Source organism: Urocampus carinirostris, chromosome 14 (assembly GCF_059441175.1).
Source record: "Urocampus carinirostris isolate Australia breed hairy pipefish chromosome 14, RoL_Ucar_1.0, whole genome shotgun sequence".
Lineage (NCBI taxonomy): Eukaryota > Metazoa > Chordata > Actinopteri > Syngnathiformes > Syngnathidae > Urocampus > Urocampus carinirostris.
Window position 1 is genome coordinate 23,083,331 of NC_142362.1, and position 27,887 is coordinate 23,111,217.

General features: G+C 39.7%; 1 protein-coding gene across 4 annotated transcripts in view; it reads left to right on the forward strand.

The window, feature by feature from the left end:
- Positions 1-27,887, forward strand: part of mcf2lb (mcf.2 cell line derived transforming sequence-like b) — a 58,992-nt gene that overhangs the window by 24,901 nt on the left and 6,204 nt on the right. For 3 of the 4 annotated variants that reach the window (XM_088352185.1, XM_088352182.1, XM_088352184.1), the window contains exons 2-29: positions 776-859; positions 3,680-3,794; positions 5,981-6,071; positions 8,298-8,417; positions 8,497-8,613; positions 9,731-9,880; positions 9,957-10,081; positions 11,622-11,736; positions 11,808-11,927; positions 14,643-14,834; positions 14,912-15,103; positions 15,184-15,343; positions 15,422-15,477; positions 15,550-15,635; positions 16,302-16,368; positions 16,460-16,575; positions 17,768-17,837; positions 17,945-18,037; positions 18,108-18,200; positions 18,282-18,407; positions 19,430-19,651; positions 20,737-20,829; positions 20,913-20,991; positions 21,983-22,055; positions 22,126-22,238; positions 22,411-22,500; positions 25,638-25,697; positions 27,406-27,471. In XM_088352185.1, coding sequence (XP_088208311.1) covers positions 776-859; positions 3,680-3,794; positions 5,981-6,071; positions 8,298-8,417; positions 8,497-8,613; positions 9,731-9,880; positions 9,957-10,081; positions 11,622-11,736; positions 11,808-11,927; positions 14,643-14,834; positions 14,912-15,103; positions 15,184-15,343; positions 15,422-15,477; positions 15,550-15,635; positions 16,302-16,368; positions 16,460-16,575; positions 17,768-17,837; positions 17,945-18,037; positions 18,108-18,200; positions 18,282-18,407; positions 19,430-19,651; positions 20,737-20,829; positions 20,913-20,991; positions 21,983-22,055; positions 22,126-22,238; positions 22,411-22,500; positions 25,638-25,697; positions 27,406-27,471 — 3,084 coding nt within the window. The remainder of the gene's footprint in view (positions 1-775; positions 860-3,679; positions 3,795-5,980; positions 6,072-8,297; positions 8,418-8,496; positions 8,614-9,730; positions 9,881-9,956; positions 10,082-11,621; positions 11,737-11,807; positions 11,928-14,642; positions 14,835-14,911; positions 15,104-15,183; positions 15,344-15,421; positions 15,478-15,549; positions 15,636-16,301; positions 16,369-16,459; positions 16,576-17,767; positions 17,838-17,944; positions 18,038-18,107; positions 18,201-18,281; positions 18,408-19,429; positions 19,652-20,736; positions 20,830-20,912; positions 20,992-21,982; positions 22,056-22,125; positions 22,239-22,410; positions 22,501-25,637; positions 25,698-27,405; positions 27,472-27,887) is intronic. The other variant, XM_088352186.1, reaches the window with a different exon arrangement.

Here is a 27,887-nt window from a genome sequence, read left to right on the forward strand (position 1 = left end):
GATATAAAATGTCAAAAATTTTGGTTCCACTTCCTGATTGTGTCTAACTTGTTGTTGATTCTTAGAAACTATTTTCAGTTTTTTGGGCTTAAAGTTGGAAGCCTGAAATTTGGCAACATGACAAAACGTTCCCTAGTAACTAGTACTTTAGCTAGGCACTGTACAGTGACATCATGTGATGTCGTTTGGCATTGTTGTGATAAAATGTACATAAGCAGTCAATAGTCACTCATTAGATGGAAGTTGACTCACATGTTTAATCTTGTTCTTTGGCCATGTTTTGTGAAGTTGTCGGGGTATTTGTCCCTCTGGGTTTATTTGTACAAGATCATCCAATCATTTTCACTCAAGCACGTTTATTATCTAACTGGAATATTGTTCTGATAATAAACATCCACTCTAGTAACTAAAATAACATCCATTCTATGGAATTATAAGTTTGAGTGTGAAATTTATCCAAGGTTGACTCTTATACCGCTTGACTAATGGATTGACCATTGAAAAAGTGTCATGGCCGTTCTTCATTCAACACAGTTAAGGCTCCTCTCTTAGTCAGTGTCCCCAGTTTGACCGCAGATTGTTAGGCTGTTGATTGGTGTGCTGTCAGTTCTCAGTTTCAGGCTCAACCCTGGCTAGTTTTTCACCTAACCCAATAAAGGATTTTGCTTGAGCTTAAGTCAGTGCATTTACAATGCATAACTGGTAATGACAAATGGAAACTGAAGAAATTAGAATATTTCTAATTTATATTGCATGCTTTGTGTCTTTCCTCCAGATGAGATCATGCAGTTGGACAGCAGCCCTCTCCGTGCTGCAGACATCACCCCTGAACTAAGAAGGCAGTTTGCTTTTTTATCAGGTGACTCATTTATTGCTCTTTGTGTGTGTCTGGTACTTTAACATGTCTGAACCTGATTGCTATCTAAGAGCATCAATTGCTTTTGTTTTGGTTCACTAATAAGGTCCAAAGTCACTGTTCAATGAAAACTATGTGGTGTTGGTCGGGAGATTGTATCCTGTACTGGTCTTTATTCAAACTCCCACCATAACTACGCTGACCACACAGAGTGATGCAAATTGGGTTGACTATTAAGAAAAAATGCTTCATGGTCGTAGGACACACCAAATATTTTTTTTATCCAAAACAAACTTTCTTAATTTACCAGGGTACGTATATGAATAGAAACAAAAACAAAGTGTGTATTTAACTAAGGAGTCTGGTCATATATCACCCCTTTCCTCAGACACGATAACTACAATGTGTCCTTTTTTCTAATCAACTGCTACTCATTTTCATTACAAGTTTAATCTGTCAAGAGGTCATTCTTTTCTAAATGTGAAATAGGTGAAGTGGTCCTCTCTTATCTTTAGAATTCATGTTTGCGTTTTCTTAAGGCAGTTCTTAAAATTTGGAGTTTAAGTTTATACAACTCAATATTCTAGTTACTAAAACATGACAATACGTAACACTTATTCATGCCAACATTGAAATCACAGAAAATATATTTGTTTGATGTAATTCAATGTATCGTAATGTTTTTTTTTAATATTAAGTGTTATTTTTGATTGCTGAGGATTTAGATAGAGGCCCCTTCATCTTTAATTTACTGAATAACTCCAAAATCTTCCTACTAGGAAAGTATTACGTAAGGGATGTTGAACTTAATTGATACTTGGGATCAGTTGTGGGGTCAGCAGCCTCAGCAGGGAATTCCCAGCCAATTCATCCAGCTCATCTGACAGGACCCTGAGGTGTTCCCAGGCCAGCCTAGATACGTAGTCTCTCCAGAGTGTGCTGGGTCGTCCCCGGGGCTTTGGCCGGTAGGACATCCCCAAAACACCTCCCAAGGTAGGCGTCTGGGAGGCATCCTTATCAGATGCCAGAGCCACCTCAACTGGCTCCTCTCAGTGCTGAGGAGGAGCGGCTCTACACTGAGTCACTGCCGGATGACCGAGAAATGTTGCAGAGACGTGTTAACCATGATATGCCCACAACATCCAGAGCCTATATGAACTTCAGGCTGATCTAATCAACCCCTCGGTCCTTGCCACCAAATAGCTTTTTGACCACCTCAGTGACTTCAACTCCAGAAATATGAGAGCCCACCTTAGAGTCCCAGGCTCTACTTCCTCAGAGGAAGACGTGTTGGTGGGTTTGAGGCGGTCTTGTAAGTATTCTGCCCACCGCTTCACAATGTCGCCAATCTCCACTATACACAGTGTTGATGGCACACCGCTTTCCCCCCTAAGACGCCAAATGGTGAACATGAGATTCCTTGAAGCCATTCGGAAGTCGCCTTCCATGGTGTCAACACACTCCTCCCTGCCCGAGTTTTTGCATCGTTGGGTACAAGCCTTGATGGGCACAAAAGTCCAATAACAAAGCACTACTCGGGTTTAGATCAGGGAGGCCGTTACTCCTAATAATGCCCCTCCAGGTCTCACCCTCATTGCTCACGTGAGCGTTGAAGCCCTCCAGCAGTATGATTGAGTGCCCAGGGGGCACACCCTCCAAGGACTCCAAGAAGGGTGGGTACAACAGTCGGGACCCGTCACAACATCCGTAAGCTGAAGGGGGCTACCCTTTTAACTAAACAGTGACATTTACAAATCAAACAACCCGTAATATACAGGTGCTGAGCCGTTGGGCAACCAATATGCCCTCACCGGCTCTGTGCCTCTCAATAAGGGCAAGTAGAAGAGAGTCCAACCCCTCTCGAGAGGACTGGGACCAGAGCCCAAGCTGTGTGTGGAAATGAGTCTGATCATATCTAGTCAAAACTTCTCAACCTCAGACTTTTGGTTCTTCCTCGCCATAGAGGTGACCTTTTCTGTCCCAAAGGCCGGTTTCTTTAGCCAGGGATCCGTGGACCCCTCGTTTGGCTGCTACCCGGCTCTCTTTGCACCCGACCCTTTCGGCACCTCCCACAGGTGGTGAGGCCATGGGGGAAAAAAGTCAGTTTGTATTTTTATTCACCAAGTCCAATGTTGGTCTCAATATTTTAAATACATTTATATAAATACGAATTTTCTTCAGCTTGCCTACACATATTCCAAGACCTTTTGTTTGCTTCTCGTTGCACATCATTAACGGCTGCAGTTTTACAGTCTGATGCATGTGTCAGCTTTTTTTTTTTTCGCATTTGCATATTTTTTGTGACCTCTTTTTTGCTTGGCAGTTGTTTGATTTGTAAATGTCACTGTTTAGTCTCCTGTCTTCATGAGAAACAAAACAAAGGGCAGAGCAGGGTTTTTTCTTAAAATATGACAAAATATGAAGACCATTTCTTTATTTACTGTATACTCACTCATCTAATATAATATATATCTATATTTGCTAAGGATTCTTCCACCAACCAATCTTTTCCTACATCAAAAAGCTTGTGACCTTGATGCAGAAGCAATGCCGATAACCATTTTTATAGACATGATTAGAACCATGACTGCTCACTTGCTGTTGCCGTAGCTACGGGAAGAAAAGATGGGCAAGTCACTGGATTGATATTCCGGGCACAGACGTTTGCAAAGCAGCTGTTTGAGGGAGGCAGTAAGACGGCTTCTGGGAAAAAATAACGAAAGTAATTGTCACTGTCGTGACATAGCATTTGAGACTTCTTTGCTCCCCAATTCTTTTCTATACTATTTGAATCATATATTTTATGTCCTTATTCTTGCTCAGGAGGTCGAGGGGATAATGGCAGCCCCATCATCGTTTTCCCAGAATTTCCATCATTTGGCGAGATTACGGACAGGGAGTTCCACAATGTTCTCACCTACTTGACAAGTGTACCCAGGTGAGGTTGCTAGTTATATTGCTGTCACAGAATGTTATGTTATTATTTTGATAAAGTTGAGACCACGGCTCATTTTTCCCTGGAACATATCCCTGTTGCCATGGTCCCGCTCTTTATTAAAAATAACCTCCTTGTGAACACTCATAAAACACAAGAAGAACAATATTTTACATTTAAACACCACAACTGTGTTAAGCCACATCATTCAACTTAGGTTTATCTGACTTAGAAATGTTGAAACGCATACGGCACATTAAATTATGCTTATTGGCATAGATTTAATTTTCTATTTGGAACAAAAAAGTACTGTATTTTAGTAAAATTTTAAACCTCGCACTGCCGAGGCCTTTCCTCTTGTTGCTGGTAAGAACACTACTGTACATCTCTTCCAGTGGACCTCAGTTCTGCAGTGTGGCTTTTTAAAACATGTACAAGACGTAAGGCCTGCAACTATAAATTCGTAATTGTCTGTATACTGTAAAACCCCAACAAAAATGGATTGACGGGAAATAGTTCTGTAGTGTATAGTAGAGGCTCACTGTAAAGGAAATCATTCTCATGAGTCCTGCATTCATCAGTTTTAATCCAGGGTTGTTATCAGTCTTCTGCAGGGTGTCATGCAGTGGATGAGAAATGGGGGAGGGGTACATTTGTGACCCCAACCAGAAACCTAAACTTGACCCCATTTACATCCTTGTTTTTGTCTATAACCGTGTTTGAGTGCACCGTGTTATTCTGTGTTGAGTTTAACAGTAGAATGATTTCAGTTGATAGGTTACGGTGTGCCGCTTGATGTTATAAAGAGAAAAACCCTCCTGTCTTTTGTGCCTCTCGGAGCCTTTAGCCAACTTAATCATTACCTACTGCTTGTTAAAATAATGAATAATGGATCAGTTGATTTTTTGGGGGGATATTTTTTACAATACTACAATAAAGATTACCAACTAAATAGGTTACCTGTTAACTTATATGTTTTCCCCATATTTGTTGTATGTTTTTTGAATCATTTTAAATTGCGTACGTTGTACTCTATAACATTTTTTTTTTTCGGGGGAAAAATATTGTTTTAATTGTTTTGCTTATCAGACCGATATCGTCTTGCCCATTTCGGCCCGAATTCGGATCATGTCGGTCACCGGGAGCAAGCCAAAAAGTTCTCCACAGTAGATTGATATTATTTTTGCAATATGTAATAGTCTGTCTTGCTGTGAGTAAATAAGAGTGATATGTGAGTGATGCATAAGCAAAATAATGTTTTGTTTCAGGAGAATTAATTTTACTACAATAACAAAAATCTTACATCAAATAAGCAACATCGTCTGCTACATGACATATCAGTTTATTTTGCTTATATTTGAAATTGTTTTTATTATTTGATTCTTAAATTAATTTAAAAATATGGTAAAATGAGAGAAATGAGACTTATTATAATACATGTTTGTTTATATTTACTTTTTTGAAAAGGTTTTTAGAAAGTAATAAAATACAAAAAAATAATACTTATGTAGAATGGTTTGCTAACTGAAGAATATTATTTGTTAAGTGGGCCACATTAATTTAGTCAGTTACTGCACGTGGACAATGCAATGCCGTTATACACAGTAGTATTATTATTAGGTTTTTAAATGGTAGGCTGAAGCCAGTGGTTAATTATAGCAAAAATCACTCTATGACAGGTTGAACATCAAACCTTGTTTTCATAAGCCTGTTCTTCAACCAACCTTCCCCCCTTTAGATACACTCTTTGGCGACAAAGCCGCTTTGTGATTGGCTCACATTACAGCAGCCGCCAACACCTATTGGATGGCCTATTAGATGAAGGGGCGTGACTTAGGTTGAGCACATAACTATTTGCATGCTAGAATCTACATTACCTTTGTGGTTCATCCAGCTTTACTGCATAAGTTCATCCGTGAATAAGATTTACTTTGGGATTGTTACTCCAGTTACTCCCATTTCATGCTGGGAGGATGTGAGCGAGTTTGTAAAGTGCCAAGCCGAGAGGGCCCCCCTCCTATGGTGAGGTTCCTGTCTGAGAAGATAAGAGCCACACAATAACACAACATGGTTTCACCGCTTGTGTCTCAAAGGAAAACTGCGACACCGCTGCTTTTTTTTTCATCTGAACTATTCCTCCCGTCAGGTTTCTTCTATTAATGGATTTTTCCTCACTGCATGTGCACCAGCTTGCCATCGGCGGACGTGGGCTTTATTCTTGTCATCGATCGTCGGCAGGACCGATGGGCGGCCGTCAAAGGGACCCTGCTCCGGATTGCGGTGAGTTCACTCAGATGGGGGCTTTCTTGTTTTGTAAGCATCCGCATCTGCCCCTCTCCAGGTGCAGTAGGGATCCATTTGTGCCCTTCAGGGTGCCTCTGGACTAACGCAGCCCACGGGTTAATTGTTTCAGTTTTTAATCAACAACAAAGCAAACAAACAAAATTCAGATTTATTTTTCACTCATTCAAAGCCACATGTTTTTCTCAAATTGGGAGATCGGATTCCAGACATTGTTTTTTGTTATTTTGACTTTCATTGCAAGGCGTATTGCACTATGTGAATATGAACAAAACAGGCCTACTCTTAATTTCAGAAAAAAAAGAGTTTTCCCCATTTATTAGGATCTAGTATCAGAATTGTCACACACATGCTACTTGCTCATCAATGACAAGATCTAGCTCTTCTTTTTTATTTATTTATTATTATTCAACCATCAACATGATATCTACCGGAAATCATTTTGTCACGCGAAGCTATCGACGTGACTCGTCGCCTTCAATCGGCGCCGGGTTTTTGGACCCAACTGCTGTGTTGGGAGTCATTAGGTGACCAAACCCCCCAATTCCAACCCTAAATGCCGAGCGACAAGCAGGGAGGCAATGGGTACCAATGTTGTAAGTCTTAGGTATGACTCGGCCGAGGCTTGAACCAGCGACCTCCCAGTCTCGGAACGGGCACCCTACCATCTAGGCTACCGAGCAGGATGATACTTTAAACTGTGGTTAAAGGATCCTTCGACTTTCAATTATAATACACAACTTAAAACGTCATTTGCCTGCCATCTAACGACTACGGAAGGCCGAATGATGATTTTGCAAAGGTAGCTTGTCCTAGTGGTGCTTTTAGCACTTAACAGACACTTTCCTCTTGGAGTTGAGTCCTGCATGTGCTGGTTGATGAGTTCAGAAATTCAGGGATCTGGTGCTTGCTATCCTGAACTTTTTTTCCAGTGTTTCCTTCTCTAACAGCTCATGTTAGCCACAGGCTGTTGCCCGCCTTCACCCACTACTGTTTTTTGTAGCTCACCTTCTAATGCTGGTCACAAAAGCAAACGTTGCTGAGTCTTGTAATACAGGGACTTGGCAGCTGACAAATTCTGGTTTAGGCTCACAATCTTTTGTTGAACAGACTTTTGAGTAGCTTCTCTTGCTAGCCACTGGAGTCAATCATTTACGCTAGCTCTGACCAACTCCAGATATTCGCTGTTCTAGCCACTCTGGGTATATCTAGCTCGATCAGCTTTTTGGTGTGGTTTTAATTCCAGTTTTCATGTCCAGTAGTGGAACTGAGCAAGCATGTGCATATGAGAGTACTCGTTTGGTTTGGACACATGGAGAGGATGGATGAGGAGCGAATGTTGAAGAGGATCTACAGAGCAGAAGTAAATGGAAGGAGACCAAGAGGAAGGTCGCGATTGACGTGGATGGATGGTGTTATGTGGTATAAATATAGTGGAAGCTAGAGCTCTTGTTGGTGATAGGAATGAATGGAGAGGTGTTGTGAAAGGATAGTGGGATGTTTAGACGTATTCTAAGGGATGGGCAGAGCACCTGAATGATGCGGCAGGGCTAAACCACTGAAAGCTGTCGGGCCCTGCCGTTGAACAGAGGAGTGTGTTGTGTCACCCTGACCCGAGTGACGTGGCCGCTTTCTTGTGTCTCGTTTCATCTGGAGGGACGAAAGCATGTCCAACTTGGGTGCTGAGGTGGTTAACTTGTTTGGGTGTTTGGGCATTTGGGCTAGCCATGGTCAAATGTTTTGGTTTTTCTTGCTACTTGTTCCTTTTTCTTTTCTTTGTTTTTGTGTATGTGTCTTACTGTCGGTCACCCCTCTCGAGGGATCTGACCAGTGTAGATAGATAAATAGATAGAAATTATGTCCAGTCAGTCACTGGTTTTATTATGTTCTTGCTCAAACAATAAAATGTGAATGTAGGCTTTTGAGTTTTTTATTGTGGTATCCTACAAATGTCCTTAGTGTGTCTTTTTCAAATGTATATGCTTCAGCTCCATTCTAAGATACAATAACATGAATGAATTTTACACACTGTCACTTTAAGTCAAGTCAAGTCCTGCTTATTCGTATAGCCCTTTATCACAAGGAGTCTCAAAGGGCTGCACTGACCACAGATTATTGCAAACTGCAGACTACAAGCATTGCTTACCCCAAAGATCATTTTTGAAAAGGTGGTTGATCTGAAATTTGCTCTCACTATCCCCTTAGGGCGCGTTCCCAGGAAACCTCCAGCTGGTTCTGGTCCTGAGGCCCACCACTCTCCTCCAGCGCACACTTTCCAACATTTTATTTAACTTCAACAAGGATGACTTCAAAATGAAAGTGCCTGTATGTGCCTCAATGTACTTACCTGTGTCTGATTTGTACAAAAAGTGGGCTCAGCTGTCGTTTTCTGGTTCTGTTCCAGGTGATCATGCTGAGCTCGGTGAGTGAACTTAACTCCTATATTGACCATGCACAGCTGAGCCAGGACCTCGGGGGAACACAAGTTTACTGTCACGAGAAGTGGATCACTCACCGTATCGTATGTAACACACAGCAACACGCTTGTTATTTTGCAGTTAGACTTGCCTGTTAAGAGATCAATATAATATGAACTTGATACTCCTTTGTATGCTAAAGGTGGTGTCCGTAACTTCAAAAAAGTCTACATGCTCACGCCATCTTCTGGCTAAAATCATCATTGCAGTCTCTGTCAAGCTGCTTGTGTGGCCCATGCACATATGGGTCTTAAATGCACTCAAAAAACTCTTCTATTTTCATCTTTTTGGGGGTTTGGGTTGTATTTAAAACAGTCCATTTTTTTACTTTCACCATTCTCAATCTTGGATAAAAGGAAACTGTGAGCAGATAAAAGAACTTTTCTACCCACCATTCTGGTTGCCTCTTTTACTTTCAGCCTAATGGGCTGTGTGGCCGGAACACCGATAATAAAATTAAGATAAAACCATGAAGTTGCGTCAAAAAATATATATTTATGGAGGCTCTTTAAACTCAGCTGGGTATTGTATTTACTTAATAGCGAAAATATTTAATTTAAACTTTTTAAGGACACCTGAAAACTACGCACCCCACCTTTAGTGTCTCCATCTAGATTTTCTTTTCTGAAGATACAATATGTTGCCTGACTCATCTTCTCAATGTCTTTTTTTGTAATTTTTGCAATAGGCATTTGTAAAATATCATTATGAAAAATACTAATGGTGATAATGGCGGCTAAGTGATAAGCATGTCCGTGGAACAGCTCTGCAGTCATGGGTTCAGCCTTTCGGTGCGCAGAGTGCATGCTCTCTCCGTGCCTGAGTGGGTTCCTCCGGGCACTCCGGCACTCCACTTTCCTCCCACATTCCAAAAACATGCATGGCATAGCTGGGATGCTCTCCAGCGAATAAGCGGTGCAGCTAATGGATGGATAAATAATAATGATAATAATGATATTATTAACAACCACGCTAATAACATATATATATATATATATATATATATATATATATATATATATATATATATATATATATATATATATATGTTAGAGTGTTCTAACTCCGGCCATCTGCTACTGTGTTCACATTCTCTCATGCGGTGGTGGGCTGGCTTTCCAACCAATTTTCATGTCCCACATTTGTTTATTTTGATGGCAGGCTATCGAGGGCTTTGCATTGATGGTAAAGAAAATGGCCCAGGCTCTGCAGTCGTTTGGCACTGAGCTGGCCGAAACAGAACTCCCCAATGAAACCCAGGCAACCATCCTAATCCTCAGTGCACACAGCTCTCGGAAAGACAAGATGAAGGTGGGCCTTTCTTTGTCAATTATGTCTACTTTTGTATGTGTGTGGTGGCCTTGATTGCCTCTGTATGTTTGTCTAGGATGATCTGCTGGCGGCTCTGAGCCAGGGCAGCAGGCTACTGGAGAGCATCAATGAACCTTTGATACACAACCCTGACCACAACATGAACCAGGATGAACTGGAGAACTTGGCAACAGTGCAGAGGTGGGTGGGTTGCTTTGATTTGGTAGATTTTTGATTCGTCCTATATTGTGATTTGATATTTTATTGGAGATTTTACTGAATAAAAGCAATTGTAGAAACTGAACTGGTAATGGTAAAGTTGTTGAACTTCCATAAAAAAGTATTTGGTTCCATAAATTCTTAATCAGCATTCCAGCAAGAGGTGTGTCAGTTTTATAATATTAGATCATGGAACAGGGTATTGAGATGGCTATCTCCAAAAACTGGAATGACATCACTAAGGTCTATTCTAATTCTATTTTATTCCATGTTGAGCTACTTGTCGAAGCGGGTGCTACCTGCATGATAACTAGCGTTATTTCACCCGCATTCTTAACTACTAATGTGAGCATTGTCTTAGCAGCTTGCTGAAGATAGTTCCTAATGCTAGCATCAGTGATCTAACCGCTAATATTAGCAGAGGGGGTCCTTTAGCATTTGCAGCTCACTGTAATAGCATTAGCGTCTAGAACCGCTCTGTAAATGAGAGGTGTGTAATTGCATACAAACCAGGCTTAGTCAAACGTTCTGATTTGTAGGCAAAACCTTGACTATCTCAAAATCCCAGTTGGTTGCTAATTATCCAGTATATTTTTGGTCTCCTACATTGATTAGGAATATTTTAGATGGCTCAAGCTCTATATGCAAGAGTAAAGAATTGTGCAGCAGGTGTTTTTTATGTGAACACTCCTTGAATAAAAAATCATTTCAACAAAGAGATTTTGTTTGTTTATGTGGTAAACATTGGGGGAAATTCGAATATTTAAATTTGACATTTTTCTTAAAAGTTCGTAATTCTTCGTCTTGGTAATTCATCTGTAGTCGAGTTTTTACACATGCACACAACAGTAAAACCTGTTTAAAAAACATTATTTGGCTTTTTTTTTCTTTTACTGAAAGGAAAAACGTGCAAAATTTATTAAAATTTGTCAAAAGGGAATACTGATAATCACGATGTCATGGAGGAAAAGATGTTTAAACCTTTACATCTGTTTTATTTGATTAAACTCATCCATTTAAAATAAATAGTTTTGCTTTTCGTATTAATATCATTTTTGCTTTAGATGCTACTAATCTATCTATCTATATACCCCAGTCATATCCCTCGAGAGAGGTGACCGACACCAAGACAAACACATACAAAAGCAAAGAAAAAAAAAAGGAAAAAAGTAGCGAAAAAAACACAAACATTTTTGGTCCATGGCCAACCCAAATGCACAAACACCCAAACAAGTTAAGAACCTCAGCACCCAAGTTGGGATGCTACTATTACTACTTGGATTTGTGTCATTTTTCTTGCCACAATTATTTTGTTTTTGCCAGTTGTTTTACGTTCCTTGGTTTTGTCTATTGTGTACCTTGGTACCTGTCTTTTTGTGTGCTTAAAGCTCAAAATCCAATCAAAATATTTAAAATAAAAAATGGAATTTTCTAAAATTTGATGATATTCTCACAATATCCCTCACACTTAGAATCTGAGTTTTCCTATTTTTTTGACACTGCTTCCTCTTCCTTTAACCAGACTGCTATCTCAGTTGGATGAGACGGAAAGGGCATTTGACGAGTTTTGGGGAAAGCACCGAGCCAAACTGGAGCAGTGCCTGCAGCTGCGCCATTTTGAGGATGACTACAAGGAGGTTAGTCCCTCAGATCATCTGACAGTGATAATGTTTCTTTTCCTGCTTATGAACTTGTTTCTGTGCCGCAGGTGAAACATCTGCTGGATCAGCTGTTTGAAAAACTTCTTACCTTCTCTGAAGTGGGGATCAGCCATGTCCACGCTGAGCATATCCTCTGTGACCTCGCCACCTATGAGGAAAGAGTCCATGTGAGTGACTACAGTTTGTAAATATGTTAAAAGATGAATATCTTTTGTTTTTAGGCCCTATCACACTAAACTATAAGCATAAATACGATCATATCTTACATTTGACACAATACTGATACCTTCTTTTAAAAAATAAAGGTTTATAGAAGTAATAAAAAATGATTAAGTGATAAAAACATTTGTGCGTGCACTGTCTATGTATGTGTCGTACTGTCTACATGTGTGTCTTAGTGTCTTAGTGTGTCTGAGGGCTGAGAGAAACACAATTTCAATTTTCTGTTTAGACTATAGAATTGACAAGAAAGCTGACTTTGATTTTGAAACTACAGTGCCTAAAACCAATGCAAAACTACCTGACTGTACCTCTAAACCACATGTGTCAAACTCCCGGCCCGCGGGCCACGTCCGGCCCGCCATGTGATCATATCCGGCTCGCAAGACCATTCTATATTGTTTATATATTAATGGCCCGCTCGCCATCTCATTCTAAACTTGAACCATTAATCCTATTCAGATACACGCAAAGCCAAACCAAGTCTGAATTGCAAAGCAGTACTTTTCACAATATATAGGGCACGTTTTCACTACGATTTACAGTCAAGTTGCCACACACAAAAAAATAAACTTGTTTTGGCTGTACAACGCTAAAGAATCCTTTATATAAAAACTCACTATATAATCTATGTTCAGTGTTCAGATACTTTTTGATGAATCCACTGAACAAATTGTAAATACGCCAAAACACCGGAAGAGAACTTAAAGTAATTTGATTGGGTGAGTGGGAGGGATGGGTGGAGCTATGAAAAAAGTGCAAGCACTCCCTCCCATCTCTTGCCAAAGGTAAGCACATCAGGCTCCCTGTTCTCAGAATGTTGTGACGTTTTCACACAATAAATGCTTGCATCTGGTTTTGAAACCAATATGTATGAAAAAAAGGATCAAAATGAGTTAAACCGATCTTGAGTAATTGCAAGAAAGAGACAAGTTATGTCTATGTTAAGTGATATGTTTGTTGATTTTGGGACACAGGCTCTGGCATTATTCTCTTCTCATAATTTTTATCAAATCATCAAAAATAAATGTGCTGAAGACTAAGCTTTTGTCTGGGGCGCAAGTTTGGCAATTTAGTAAATTTGTCTCATAATATATGGTGTGGCTCTTTCCCAAAATAAAACTAATATATTTTGCTTTCATGGCTCTTTTTAGTCAAAAAGGGTTCCCAACCCCTGCTATATACTATATATATACTATACCTTTTTCGCACAATACTGCAAAGAACTACACAGTGTCCAGCTGCGATCAGAGCAAACGATCAAATCAGAGTCATAAGAGCAAAGAAAACGGACTGATTAGAATTGTTATTTCTGAAAAATACATGTTTTATGTACATTTCTAGGTTTTGTAGCATTTTCATATTTCTACTTTTGACAGGAGATATATTAAGGAGAGCAGAATCTTTTGGGGTATTTAAGTTTTTTTTTTAATATATACATTGACATAGGAGCAAAGGATGAATGTTATTTTAATGTTAAGTTGCTTACCAGCTCAGTAGCCTAGATGGTAGTGTGCCCGCTTTGAGACTGGGAGGTCGCTGGTTCGCGCCTCGACCGAGACATACCTAATTGGTATAATGGCGGCGCCCTCTGGCTGCGGCTGCATCGACTCGCTACAACGGGTCAGGTGTATCGACATTTCGTTCTGTGTACATTGTTACAAAGAATGACAATACAAAGGAAATTATTATTATTATTAAGTTAAGTTCTAAGTTGTATAATTTAACAAGCGTTTTTTATTTAGAGCAAAATAATAAATACTGTATAAGTGATTTGAGGTTTAAATGTAATAATTCTTGTCTGTTTTTATTCATATTTATGTTCCAAAAACATTAAGTTTAAGTGTGTTCAATAAATGTTTATCCAGGTTGGCCCAGGACCTTAAGTGTGTTTTGAATTTTGGCCCCTTGTGCAATTGATTTTGACATCCCTGCTCTAAACCTTTGGCCCAAACATGGAGAAAACTAATCAAAGAAGCAACCAATAGGCCCATGATCACATTAAATAACCTGCAGGCATACACAGCTGAGGTGGGACATTTGGTTCATAAGAAAACTGTTAGTGATACTCTGCATAAATCTGCCCTTTACGTAAGAGGCGCAAGAGGAAAACATTTTCTGAAAGAATACCATGAATTGTCCCGCAAGGCCACATGGGGGACACATGTGGAACAAGGTGCTCTGGTCAGATGAGATCAAAATCAAACGTTTTGGGCTGAATGCCAAACGTTACATTTGGCCTAAGAGTAACAATACACATCACCCTGAAAGCACCATACCCACTGCCAAACATGGTGGTGGCAGCATCAAAAGCTGGAATAGATTTTCTTCAGCTGGGACTGGGAAGATCGTTAGAGTTGGTAGGAAGGTGGATGGAGCAAATAAAGGGTGATTCTGGCAGAACACTTTTTGGAGTCTCCAAAAGACAGGATAGACGCAGTGGAAAATAAAGCATGAGGACTCTTTGAACTCAGTTGGGCACTAACACATACATAACAAATATTTTAACGGACACCTTAAACAGCGTACCCCACTTTCATATCCAAGATAACTACGCTGTATCTTGATTTGCTAGTCGAAATCCCCCTCCTTAAAAGAAAACAATAATACTTTGCTAATCATTAGATATCTTTTTGACCAAAGCTGTGATTTATGTTCTATAGGAGACCCTGGACAGAGCTTTGGCCTTGGCAGGTGTAGGGGATGACCTCATCCAAAAGGCTCACTACGCTCAGGATTCAATTTTACCTAAGAGCAATGAGCTAAGAACGCTCTGCCAGCATCTGAGCGACAATTTGAAGGCAAAGAAAGAGCTGCTCCTTAAAGCCCGAGAGTTGCATCACTGTTTGGAGAGGGTGAGCAACACCGGCATACCTAAAACTCCCACATGAACTGCTATCACGTGTTAATCCTGTCTCACTGTCCTACACAGGCTTCAAAGTGGTGCGATGATGGCATTTATCTTCTGGCCTCCCAGCCTGTGGACAAGTGTCAATCACATGAGGGGGCTGAATCGGCCCTGCTGGAGCTAGAGGGCTTCCTGGCGGACCGAAGCAAAGACCGACTGCCGGAACCGAGTACAATCTGGTTCGATTATGAGGCTGTGCTCAACCAGCAACTCAGGGTACCACCAACTGGTGTTTGAGATATGATTTGGGCAATTGGTTTTCAAATATGACAGTCTCTCTTTTTCCCGATGAACAGGATCAAGTAGAGAAGGTGTTCCAAAAACAGACATCAATGCAGGAGATGTTCGGCAAGCGGAGGGTCAGTCTGAACAAGCTGGCAGCCAAGCAAACCAGGCCGGTGCAGCCAGTTGCTCCAAGACCTGAAGCCTTCATTAAATCTCCTCTCAACTCACCTGGTCAGTCATAGCTTATTTCCTGCAGCATTTAACCGTAGGTTATTTACCTTGTGACTTTGTCCTACTTTCTTGTCCCAGCACAACGAGGTAAACTGGATCGGAGTCACTCAGAGGGCAACGAAATCAGTGACAAAGTCAGTGAAATCTCAAACTGATCATTTGAGACACATTTCAAATCTATGTAATACTTTAATTTGTCCCACAAGGGAGAAAAGCACCTGCAGAATGGAGTAGTTAAACACAGACACGGCTCTTTGTCAGAAGAGGAGGAGAACCTGGCGGTGCTCAGGAGGTGAAGTCTTACATTTTGGCTTGTTTGGCTGAGGGCATGCATTGTTGTTCTTGTCTGTGTTCGTGTTATGTGGATCATTGGGGTCAGAGGCTAGTCCTCCTTTCTTGCCTTTGAACATGAATGCAACATTATGAAAAGAGGAAAATCTGTGTTTAACTATAAGATTTTTTGGTGGCGAAGGGGTTCTAACATAGTGGGTGGAGCTTATTATGATTACCTCCCTGCAGTGTTGGTTTAACACTAAATGATGTAACCTAAATCAACTGACTTTTATCATCCAGCAGTGTTAAAAATGCATTTTGGTGGGTTGAAAACAAGACCAGTTTTACTTTCCCCTGTCTCTTCCCATCAGGCAGATTAGAAACAGAGTGTAACACCAACATCTGGGTATAGAACTTTATTCTGTGTATGCTGGTATTATTTGGATCCTTTACTTTTCCCTGAAACTACTTGCCTGTGTTTATTTCTGCTACTTCCATCTACCTACTCGTTCAGTCCAGCTGCCAAGTTCATTACCTCTATCATAATGTAAATTGCTTTAGTAGCAATATTTAATAAACAAAACAAAATCCCCGCTCTTACATAAGAATTGACTGGACAATTTTTTTTTTGTAACTACTATAGTTTTATGTACACGGTATATTGCAACTCTGTCGCTTTTTGCAGGCACGTCATGAACGAGCTGCTGGAAACAGAAAGGGCTTATGTGGAGGAGCTGTTGTGTGTCCTGCAGGTTCTTGTTTATTCATCCCATAAAACCTCATCCATATCTACCATATGTTTTGTGGCTCTACCAATATCAACTGAAAATGTGTCGGTTGCAGGGTTATGCTTCTGAAATGGACAACGCAGCCATGGCGCACCTCATTCCCCCTCATTTGCAGAATAAGAAGGAGGTTTTGTTTGGTAACATGCCAGAAATCTACCACTTTCACAAGAGGTAGGGAATAGCGCTCTAACTTTTCATGATGTTCATATTGAAAGCTCTGAAATAATTGACACTAGCTATTTTTGCTTCAACCAGAAATCTCTGGATTACCTGCTAGTAGTCTGTAATATGGTTATCCTTTGTTTTTCTTGTGTTTTGTGCTTGAGTTCTTTGTTTTAGTGCAAAATTTAAACCTACAGGACTGCTTTTTAAACGTTTTTTAAAAGTACTAGGCACTGTATTTACAATACTCTTGACAGTATTTCTAAACAAATAATCACTCCGTATTTATAAAAAAACTAGGTAGCTAGCTGCTTTGGCACCCTTTTTAGAAGTACATTTCGAGGTCTGTGATTGTCATTAAAACATCTCTGCTACTTTAGTCTGTGGTTTGTCGACTCCACAAGAAAAGCGACAGCAAAAATAAATTATTGGCACTGTCTAAAATCTTGAAAAGTCAGTGAAAGCCCAGCTTAACAACTTTCAGTTTTCTGATGGTTATGGACGCGTTATATTGCCAAATGTGGCAGTGTTTCTGACCACATTTCCCATTAGGAAAATGGAATTGGAGAGGGAAAGTGACGTATGCGCCAAAGCAGTTTCTATTTTTTGTGAGGATAAATGCCAATTATATCTAACTTTCTTGGTGCCAACAATAGTATAGACCCTTTCACGCCATTTGAAAAGGTATATATAAAATAATTCTATGTCGATTTTTAACTTCCAGAGTTAGGAAAGTATGGATTAGAGCAGGGCTCTCCAACCAGCTAGTTCCCTAAGGACTGCAGAGTAGCCCGCAGATCACTTTAGAAAATAGCTCACCGATGCTAGGCCATTGTGTTTTTCTTGTAAAAAAAATTGTTTCGTAATTGAATGTATTTAACTCTTCTTCCAAAAATTAGCCTGGTAATAGCATAGTAACAATAAAGTAATAAAATTAAAAGTTATTTTCGAAATGCATATCAAACTGGAAGGTAGCTCTCAGCTTCAAAAAGGTCGAAGACCCATGGATTAGAGGTTGACATGTCTCACTTTAAGAAAAGCTTCTTTTGCCCTTATTTTTGCCTGGTTTCTGGAAGGAACCTTTATATCAGTTTTATGTGCTTCAAAATACCATTTCATAAACCACTGAAACAATCATTGAAAATAGTTAGTAAACTCTAAATAGCACCTTCATCGATTGTCATCCATTTTTGTTTTCCAGGACATTTCTCAGGGAATTAGAGCTTTATGCAGATTGTCCAGAGCTAGTTGGGAGATGTTTCCTGGAAAGGGTGAGTAAGTGAAAACATTGTGCCATAACGTGGACAAACTGAGGGTTTTTCATCAAAACCTTGATATAAATTATCTTAAAAAATGACTTGTATCTTTCCTCACTTAGATGACAGACCTGCAAATATACGAAAAATATTGTCACAACAAGCCTCGCTCCGAAAGCCTCTGGAGACAGTGCTCCGATTCAGTCTTCTTCCAGGTACTGTCAATACAATTGTGTTTGTCCTTTGCTTGATTGTTGAGTGTCCTTATTTTACTATCCTCACCAGGAGTGTCAGAAGAAGCTGGAGCACAAACTTGGCTTGGATTCATATTTGCTGAAGCCTGTGCAAAGAATCACAAAATATCAGTTGTTGTTGAAGGTGACAACTCAACTGTTCAACTCAATCTAGAATTGTTGTGATGATAAAGCAAAGTGATTTTCTTTTTTTCTCCTCTTGCAGGAAATGCTAAAGTACAGTAAAGGTTGTGATGGGACGGATGACCTGCAAGAGGCTTTGACAGCAATCTTGGGCATTCTAAAGGCTGTCAATGACTCCATGCACCTCATTGCTATTACAGGATATGAGGTAAAGCAATATGCGTGACAAACATTAGTAAACACCTCTGCCGGAACAATAAGTTTTGCTAAGGTATTGGTACAACAATCCACCTCAATGATACTTATAAGGTGAAGCCATAATTGTAACTTCTGTGCCTCAACTCGATTGGAAGAACAACCTCGACATGGAAGACAGCATAATAGGGAATGGTCTTTGCCATTGTCTTTCTCTTGTTTTTCCTCTAACGGGTTTACCGCTGTCAACTTAAGTCCTTAACATTTCTCTTAATGGAAAGAAAGTCGTTTTTAATGAAAACATATTTTTAAGCCAGTGCTTTTCAACTGATATGCTGTTGCACACTGGTGTGCCAAAGCAAATTTTCATTTTCTGTTGCAATACACAATACAGCCACATCTAGTTTTAAAATATTACACAGTGTCCTTTAAGATGCATAGTGGTATCTGTTGTCAGAGTGAGAGTCCTAGTTCACATTACAGTAATTGATACATGTTCACTTTCTCCACTAATCAGCAATTATATTGCAATCAAAGGCAGGGCTTCCAACTCGCCGTTTTTTGTTTTTTTTTTGTTTTGTTTTTTCCCATGGAGGATTTGCACAGCTTGCACACTGTTCGGTGGACTTTTACTCGAGTAATGATTTCGATGACTACTTTATACTTTTACTTGAGTAATATTATTTTAAAGTAACAGTACTTTTACTTACATTACACACTTCGGCGCTGTACTTCAGCGCTGCACTTTGGCGTCGCACGTACTTAAGCCAAAGCATGCACTTTGGCGCCAAAGTGCAGCTTCGGGTGTACTTAGCACTCAGTCCCTCAAATCAAGTTAATCGTTTGGACTCAGGCAGGTTCGGGCTTTTATACCCACCGGCCTGGTCAGGTCAGGTTGGATTTTTTAGGCTTGATCTTACCTATTGGTACCTAATCTGGTTTAAAAAAACATTATTTTCATTATCAAAAACTTGACACAAACAAACCTGCAAAAACACACATTCCAAATAGCCGTTTCTGTCTTTTCTTGACCAGGGCAACCTTAGCGATTTGGGCAAGCTGTTGATGCAAGGCTCCTTCAGTGTGTGGACGGAACATAAGAAAGGACACGTCAAGGTCAAGGACCTGGCCCGCTTCAAGCCCATGCAGAGACACATCTTCCTGCATGAGAAGGCCCTGCTCTTTTGTAAACGAAGGGAAGAGAGCGGCGAGGGTTATGAGAAGGCTCCCTCGTACAGCTTCAAGCAGTCACTCAGCGTAAGTACCTCGCAATTCTAAAGAAGAAAAAACTGACCCCTGCACAGGGCACAAATTGTGCCTGATATTTTTTTCTTTGTTTTTATTTTTGAAAAAAATCTCTTTTTCTACATATTGTGTGAGTGTGCGTGCGTGCATCAGTGTTTTGGGATGAATTTAGTAATTTTTCACCTAAATTGCGTTTGAGTGGAAGTCAATTTAGGGAAAAGTGTCAGGACCATAACAGAAGAGAAGTTTATTGAGATATAGAGGAAAAACAAACGCCAGCGATCCGGTGCTTGCTGGGCGAGGGAAGCACACCGCTCACAGGATCGGAATGCGGAAGTGGATCACCCGGAGTGGGAGATCGTAGCGTGGTCAAATGGGAAAAATATGTCAATAGTCGGAGCGGGGAATCAGGCCGTAGTCAGTGGTCAAAAACGGATCGTAGCCGACGACAAACGGGGAATCGGGAACAGACAAGTGGTATAGGGATGAATAAAGGGGACAGACGGGTGTCAGAGTCAAAGTGCTTGCCTTGCGTAAGCAGAGGTTCGCTGGCGTACTGACAAAGGGCGAGTGAGAGCACTGAGCTTAAATAGGAGGGGGAACCGATCAGGTAACCAGCAGCAGCTGGCGCCAAACGAGCGGGCACAGGTGAGTGCAATGAGTAATCATGACAAAAAGGGGGGCAAACTGCTGCCCGCCAAATTAAAATGGTTAAAATATAATGAAAATATATATAATAGTACGTAAAGTACTGCTAATTAAAAAAAGGGTTGTCAACCTATCCCCATTGTCCATTTGTGTGCCTACAACCAAAATACTGCAGCAGAATTAAAAAAAAACAAAAAAATTTTAGCGATAAAAAAACAGGGACCTTATATATTATTTTGTTTTCATTCATTCATTTAATAGCTATTAGGAATCTGAATGATTTTGGGAGGCCAGGAGCGGATTAACTCGTTTTCCGTTATTTATTAAGAGAAATTCTCAATACAAGCTCAATGGGAGTAAAATTAAATCTCAGAAAAGAGGGGCCAGTGTATCCTTTTTGATTAATGCGTTGAAAATGGAAATATCTCTGGATATTCCTTCTTCTGCAGATGAACGCCGTGGGAATAACCGAAAATGCTAAGGGAGACAACAAAAAGTTTGAAATTTGGTGCAACTCAAGAGAAGAAGTCTACATTGTGCAGGTATGAAACATAAACTGGCATTTTCTTGCAAAGATAAAATAAAATCTCACAATTTCAACCGTTTGTTACTGTTGCCGCTTCAGGCACCCTCAGCTGAAGTGAAAACAACTTGGGTGAAAGAGATCAGGAAGGTTTTGACAACTCAGCTGGAAGCATGTAGAGGTAAGAATGACCCTGAATTACAGTATTCCAAAAGCATGCATGTCAGGTTAATTGGACGGTCAAAATTGTACCTAGGTGTAAATGAGCGAGTGAGTTGTCTGTCTCTATGTGCTCTGCGACTGGCTGGCAACCAGTTGAGGGTGTCCCCTGCCCACTGCCTGAAGATAGCTGGGATGGGCTCCAGCACCCTCGCGACCCTACTGAGGATAAGCGGTGCAGATAATGCATGGATGCAGTGTGTGTAGGCAGCCCCATGTGGCGAGTAGGTGTAGTAAAGCAGTGTGGTGAAAGAGGGAGATATGAACAAATAGTAATAGAGTTAACTCCTCAACAGAGCGTATTCCCTTCAAAAAAGATGAAAAAGTGTCATCATCTGGTCTGAGAAGGATGACATTTTAGGGAATGCGATCGCTATGGTAACAGAAAGTTCATATATCGGTCATGAATCAGTTCGGTCTTGCAATAAAATGTTATTTTTCAAGCAAAGTGTCCTTGTGTTTATGGCAATCATTGGTTTCATTTTGGAGGAAAAAAGTCAAAGTTCTGCTTGAAATGCATCCTTTCTTAAAAAAAGCTGCTTTTCTTAGAAGTTTTCTGGGAAACTAGTATTTTCAAAAAACGTGTTCAATGATAAACTGTGTTTTACATACTTTTTTATAATAAAAGATGATGGTGCAAGCCTTCTTTTGACATGTCCTATGCTTATATAGCTACAGAACAACATTTTGTGTAGGCCTTTTAAAATCAGTTAAAATGGCTCTTTCAATTTGAGAAAAAACGTCTCGCATTGAATGAGTTAAGAGGCAAAAAGCGTTGGCCATACATTGGTCTACTTGATATAACTTAGATGAAGGTCAAAATCTGCCTGGTAAAAGTCTGTTCTATTTCCTGCGCAAGGGTAACATTCAGTGCTAGACGCACCACCTCTGGCGGTTGTACGGGACTCATAGAGCTGTAGTTACATTGGTAACTTTTGTTTTTTTCTGTCAAGAAGCAAGTCAGCAGAGAGTGCCAGATCAGGTCATCCAATGCCCCCCAGTGGCAACAGTGCCAGAAAGTCAAAGGTAGGTGTGTGTTGCTGTTACTGAAAAATAGTGACATTAATCCAGGCTAAAGTATTTGACTTTTCTCCAGCAGTAGCCCGTTCAGGATGGGCCAGAGGAGTTTCAAGAAAGGAGACGAAAGAAAACAAGAGCAGTGCAACCTTGATGCCAATTCCTCTCCATCGCCAAAGTCAGCCGGAAAAGGTGACATCTTTGGGGATTTTTCATGCATGCTCAAACCACCTTTAATCCCATCTTTTGTCAAATTTGTCCCTCCTCAAAATTCCTTCCTAGGTTGTCTTTTAACTTACCTTACATTTTTCCTTTATTTTTGTATTCTCTGCCCTTTCCTCTTGCCTTTCCTCCCGGTCGGAAGAGAGAGCAACAAGCCCTACCTCACACAGAAGCGCTGCGGCTAAAAAGCGCTTTACTTTGCAGGGCTTCAGTAACCTCAAAGCTCAGAAAGGTAACTGCAGGTCATTTAGTCCCAATCAGGTCAGATCGTCATAGTTATTGTGGGGGGTTTGTATTTGAGCTGATATTTACAGGGTTCGTACTTGAAATGAATGAAATTACATTTTAAGGTTGTAATTTTTAGGTGCTTGAATTTTGGGGGATTGTAAATGCTTGGAATTGTTGCAATGTTTCTCGGCAGTCAATAGACCATGCATCAAATGATGCAAAGTAAAACAGGTCTACTTAGAAAGGATGCCGACACGCTTTAGTTTACAAATAAGTTAAAGTTTAGAACAGGGGTCTCCAATGTGGTCCCTACAAGCACCAGGGTCCCCCCTTAGAACATTTAAGGTTCTTGCAGACCTGTTCTGAAAATAAATCACCTGTGCGGGGTCATTGTGATTTTCTAATGGCATTGTTTTATCTATCTCTCTCTCTCTCTCTCTCTGTCTCTCTCTCTGTCTCTCTGTCTCTCTCACTTCACTTGTCTTTCTTAGATTATTTCTTTCCTTTTATTCATTCGGTTTCTTTCATTCTCTTTTTCTTTCCTTTTCTTTGTATTTAAACATACCGTATTTTCCGCACTATAGGGCGCACCGGGTTATAGGGCGCACCCCCAAAAAATAGTTTTTGGTCCTATATCTTCCATACATAAGGCGCACCGCATTATAAGGCGCTACAATGGGAACGTCGACAAAACAGTCAGATAGTTCAGTCAAACTTATTACCCCCTTAACATTCCGAAAGCTTGCAAAGAAGCAAATACGTGTCGTAGACACTTGCGGATGCGGTGTCTGTACGATGTGACTCAAATGCATCGTTCCAAATATCATTCGGAAGGTTAAAGTCTTGGGATTCAAGAAATGCCAACCATTCCTTAGTTTCTATTTTCTTTTTCGCTCGCAACTTTACTGTGCATACGACAATAAACACTTGGAATTGAGTTTAATTCAAAAAAAGACCCATCACAGAAACATCGATATCACTCTGAAACAAGATACTGGGAAAATATATAGCCGGAGTAGCTCACCGAAGTCGTCGTGTTCAATAATAATGTGCAACCATGGTCCTCTTATATCCGTGAGTGTAGTAAATCCAGAGAGTAAAATATTTACAAATACAGTGCAGAAGAGTAAAATACTGTTTACTCTATGCCGTGAGTTCTACCCAACTTGCTATTCACATTCATCTTTTTCGGCCAATTGCAGGCTTTGTTTTGTCCCTTTAGCGGCCTATGCAAGCCTGTAAATGATAAAAAGGATCCGCCCTCTTTACCTCCGAATAACTTTAGCCAATAGTGATTGATTCAACTGATGATTGACACATCTTTTTCGGCCAATTGCAGGGTTTGTTTTGCCCTTTTAGCCTATGCGAGCCTGTAAATGATAAAAAGGATTCGCCCCCTTACCTCCGAATAAATTTAGCCAATAGTGATTGATTCAAATGATGATTGACACATTGGTTAGCCAATGAAACGCCAGTATATAAATCCCAGCATACACCGCGGACTACTTCGCGTTCGGGGGAAAATCTAGTCGGCGGCTGCTTTCATTAGTTGCAAGACTTTGCGACTTAATATTGATCCATATATAAGGCGCACTGTATTATGAGGCGCATGGTCAGCTTTTGAAAAAAATTAAGACTTTTAGGTGCGCCTTAAAGTGCGGAAAATACGGTACTCCCTATGATTAACTTGGTAATAACATACTAATAACATAGGAATAACATAAGTTATTGTAGAAATGCATATCTAATTGTGTGCCCTTTGCGCTAATCAGTAACAAAAAGTAGCTCTCTGCTTGAAAAAGGTTGGAGACCCCTGCTTTAGAAGAATTAATTTTCATTTCTCTACAGTTTGAGTTCATTGAGTGCTGTCTGTAAGTACAGGAAAATTTGATACAACATAGGCCAAACAGAGACGGTCACAAACACTAAAGAAATGGGGCATAAAACTCTAGACTTTCGTTTTCTAGGTCCCCTTCAGTGAACGTAGCTTCTAGTTTTATATTAGGCTTGGAATTTGTCAAATTTTCCTGTTGTTTTTCCTACAGGTAGCACTCAATGACCTCAGACAACCGGGCTATGTATTGGATTTCTTATTTGAATTGTACTAGAGAAATTGGAAAATTGCATTTGAAAGACCTTAAAAAGCACTTATATTTGGCCATGAAAAAGGTCCACGAACCCTGCATTTTCTTATAGTTGGACAAAAGTCTGGCTAGTCATTTAGAAAAAATCACTACTTTGGTGAAATCAAATGTTATTGATGAGTTCATAACTAAGGTATTCTGTATGACAAAATCTTCACAATCCTTCCATTACAAACAAATATACTGAGCCAATGTTTTGAAGCAAACAGGTAGTACAAAGTCTATGTCAGAAAATAATTCAGATCACATGTAAATCCATTAGTGCCAAACTACTGGTCTTTGCTGTAATTTTGAATTATGGTATCATCATTATTTACTGGATGGCAGACATTTCTTAGTTGTGCCTAAAGTACAATCTTGATGGAACTGAACAGTGATTTTGCAGTTTTCCTGTGTGAAACCAACATAGGTAATACCTGTACTAATAAAGACAAAATACATGATGTAGAAACCTTACTTTTTTCCAATTATTGTACAATTAAATACTGTATTATATACTGAAACCAAAAGAAAACAAATGATTTGTACAAGCTCAATAATTTGTTAAACAGATAAAAGTACTGTGTGAATGTTTTTTATTTATATTTTATTCAAAAAAGCATACCGGACTGTCAAATAATAAGAAGTATGGTGCCTGTTTAGAGAATCCGAATGCAGATTTGCATATAATTTAAATCAATGTTCTTTTAAAGAATGACATTTTTTGACACAAGGAGGCGGTGAATAATTCACATTGTCCCTTTAAAAACACCATCAAATCTTGACAACACTATAAAAACCCCACTTATATTTAAATGCAAAAGGAGCAATTTACTCAGAGGCCTTTTAATAACAAGCTTTTTACAACACCAGCTTTTATGCTGTAAATGTTAGATTGCCTTTTAATGCCACACTTTTCAGACTTTATTTTTCTCAATTTTAGAGGCAAAATTATCATTACGGTTATTGATCAATGTGGTTTATCGTGAGGTCCAACACCGCATGCTTGCCCTTTCAGAGCCGCCAAGCACAGATGATAAAAGTTTCACCTTGCCTATCAGCATTCTGCTCTGTCCAGGTATCACACAACAGGCAGTGACATTCAGCGTAGCCATCATGCTTTTCCCACCGCAAAATTGAAAGCTTGACCGTTAGCGCTTCTCACCCAGAGTGTCGATAGAGTGGACTTTTTTTTACATAGAGATCCTTACAAAATAGACCCCGCCTATGTCCAGTAAACCTTTGATGTTTTTTTACTAACATCCACTTTTAAAAAAAAATCTCTTGTACAGTGGCACCTCTTTATACCAGCACCTTAAGCACAAGAATTGCGGTATTGTTTTAACAAAATTGTACCTTGCCTTTCGGAGGAAAATCCAGGTAACGAGCTATCCCAGACTCTACCACTAGAGAGCGCTTGAAATTGCTTACCACTCATTACTGTTAACCGCTAGCTTCAGCTCATCCATTTTACCCACGCAAACTGCTACAGGTAAAAAGGTGAAAGATGAAAAGTATGCCGTAAAAATGTTACTGTGTGCACGTTCATTCAAAGTTACAGTAACTCTCATTTTAAGTGGACAGTTAGTGCTTACGTATTATTAACAGTGTTTTGTTCTTCTACCTGTCAACCTCCGCCAATTGCTCAGCAATGGACATCAATGAAATATATCTTCTTAACAGCCATTAATAACTATAGACGTAAAAGATCCATTCTTACAAGGGTTGTCAGTCAAGAAGTCTCAAAGGGCTGTAAAGACTAAAGTATATTATTGCACTGTCCACTGATCTAAACCCGACAGTAAAATGTTCTCAAAATACTGATTATGAACAAAAAACATACTTGACTCATGCACTGCCATTGACGGCTATAGATGTAAAATTTCCATTTTACCAGGGAATGAGTTGAGTAAAAATATAGTGAATTAACAATAATGATACGTAACTTTTTCCCTATCATTGCCTACCTTAAACGTCATTGGGGTGGGGTGAAGGGTTGTGTGGATTGGATCTTTTAACCACTAGGGTCATAGTCAATGAACCTTAACTTATTCACTGCCATTGTCATCTGTAGACGTAAAAAACAATCTTACCAAGGTTGGGAGTGAATGAGTTAAGCAATAATAAACTTTACAAACACAACACGGTGCCTATTTACTCCCAGCAAGACGAACTATGTAGAATACAGCCATAACATTAACAATCGATGATATAATTGTTGTCTAGTACCAGTGGCTGAGACAATCCAGATTAAAACAAAAATGGGCAAGATGAAATCAGTCTTTTTTTTTTAAATTCACGTACAAAAACGTATACACTGACCACAAAAAGTATAAAGTACGTGGAAAACATATAAGTTGAAAGATATCATATCTTTGTGTCTCCTTGCACTCGCCCCTTCTTCCTACGCAGCATGCGCACACTTTCATTACGGCGCTCATAACAAACTCGCAATTTGGTTTATAAATATCATTTTATTTATCATTTTACTCTATTTTGTGGTTTTTAGTGATTAGAATTCTGAGTTATATAGCTAATTAGGGTACACTTGTATGCTTTTGGGAGATAGGGAGCGGACCAATTAGTTTTTATTTTCTTCCTATCGGGAAAAGTCGAAAGTTACATGAGCAATTCGAGTTACGTGCATGATCCTGGAACGAATTAAACTCGTGAAAAGAGGTACCACTGTAGCTACCATATTTACTTCCCTCCCTAGTACAACACGAAAGATGTGGGCTGTCTTTAACTCTCTAACGCAAAAACTGCCTCCTTGGAAACACTTTTAGGCTCCCCGACCAGTCCGGATCACAAGACGAAGCGTCAGAGTGACCCCACGCCATTTGGCTATAAAGGTAACTTCCGGATTGCAATACAGTGCTTTGCAAAATAGTTGGCCCCAAAGAACTTTTTATATCATATCTATATATCTATATTTATTGTTTTCAAGACTAGTGATAATCGAATAATCCAGTGTAAATGCCATTTACGAGCAAACCATTCAGTGTCTGATTGCCACATTTTAGGCTTCAAATTTAATGTTTAAAACCTGAAAATATGTTATAAGAATCAACAACATGTGAGACGCAACAATGAAGTGAAACGAAACTAGAAGAGTTTAACATTTAATATTTACAGTGAAAAAAAACAGTAGGTGTTGCAAAATCATTGGCCCCCTGATCTCTCAGCTCAGCCAACTGACTTCAAAAGTTTCGTGATGACTTCTGAATAATTCAATACGGACCTAAATGACTTACAATGACGTATTGCA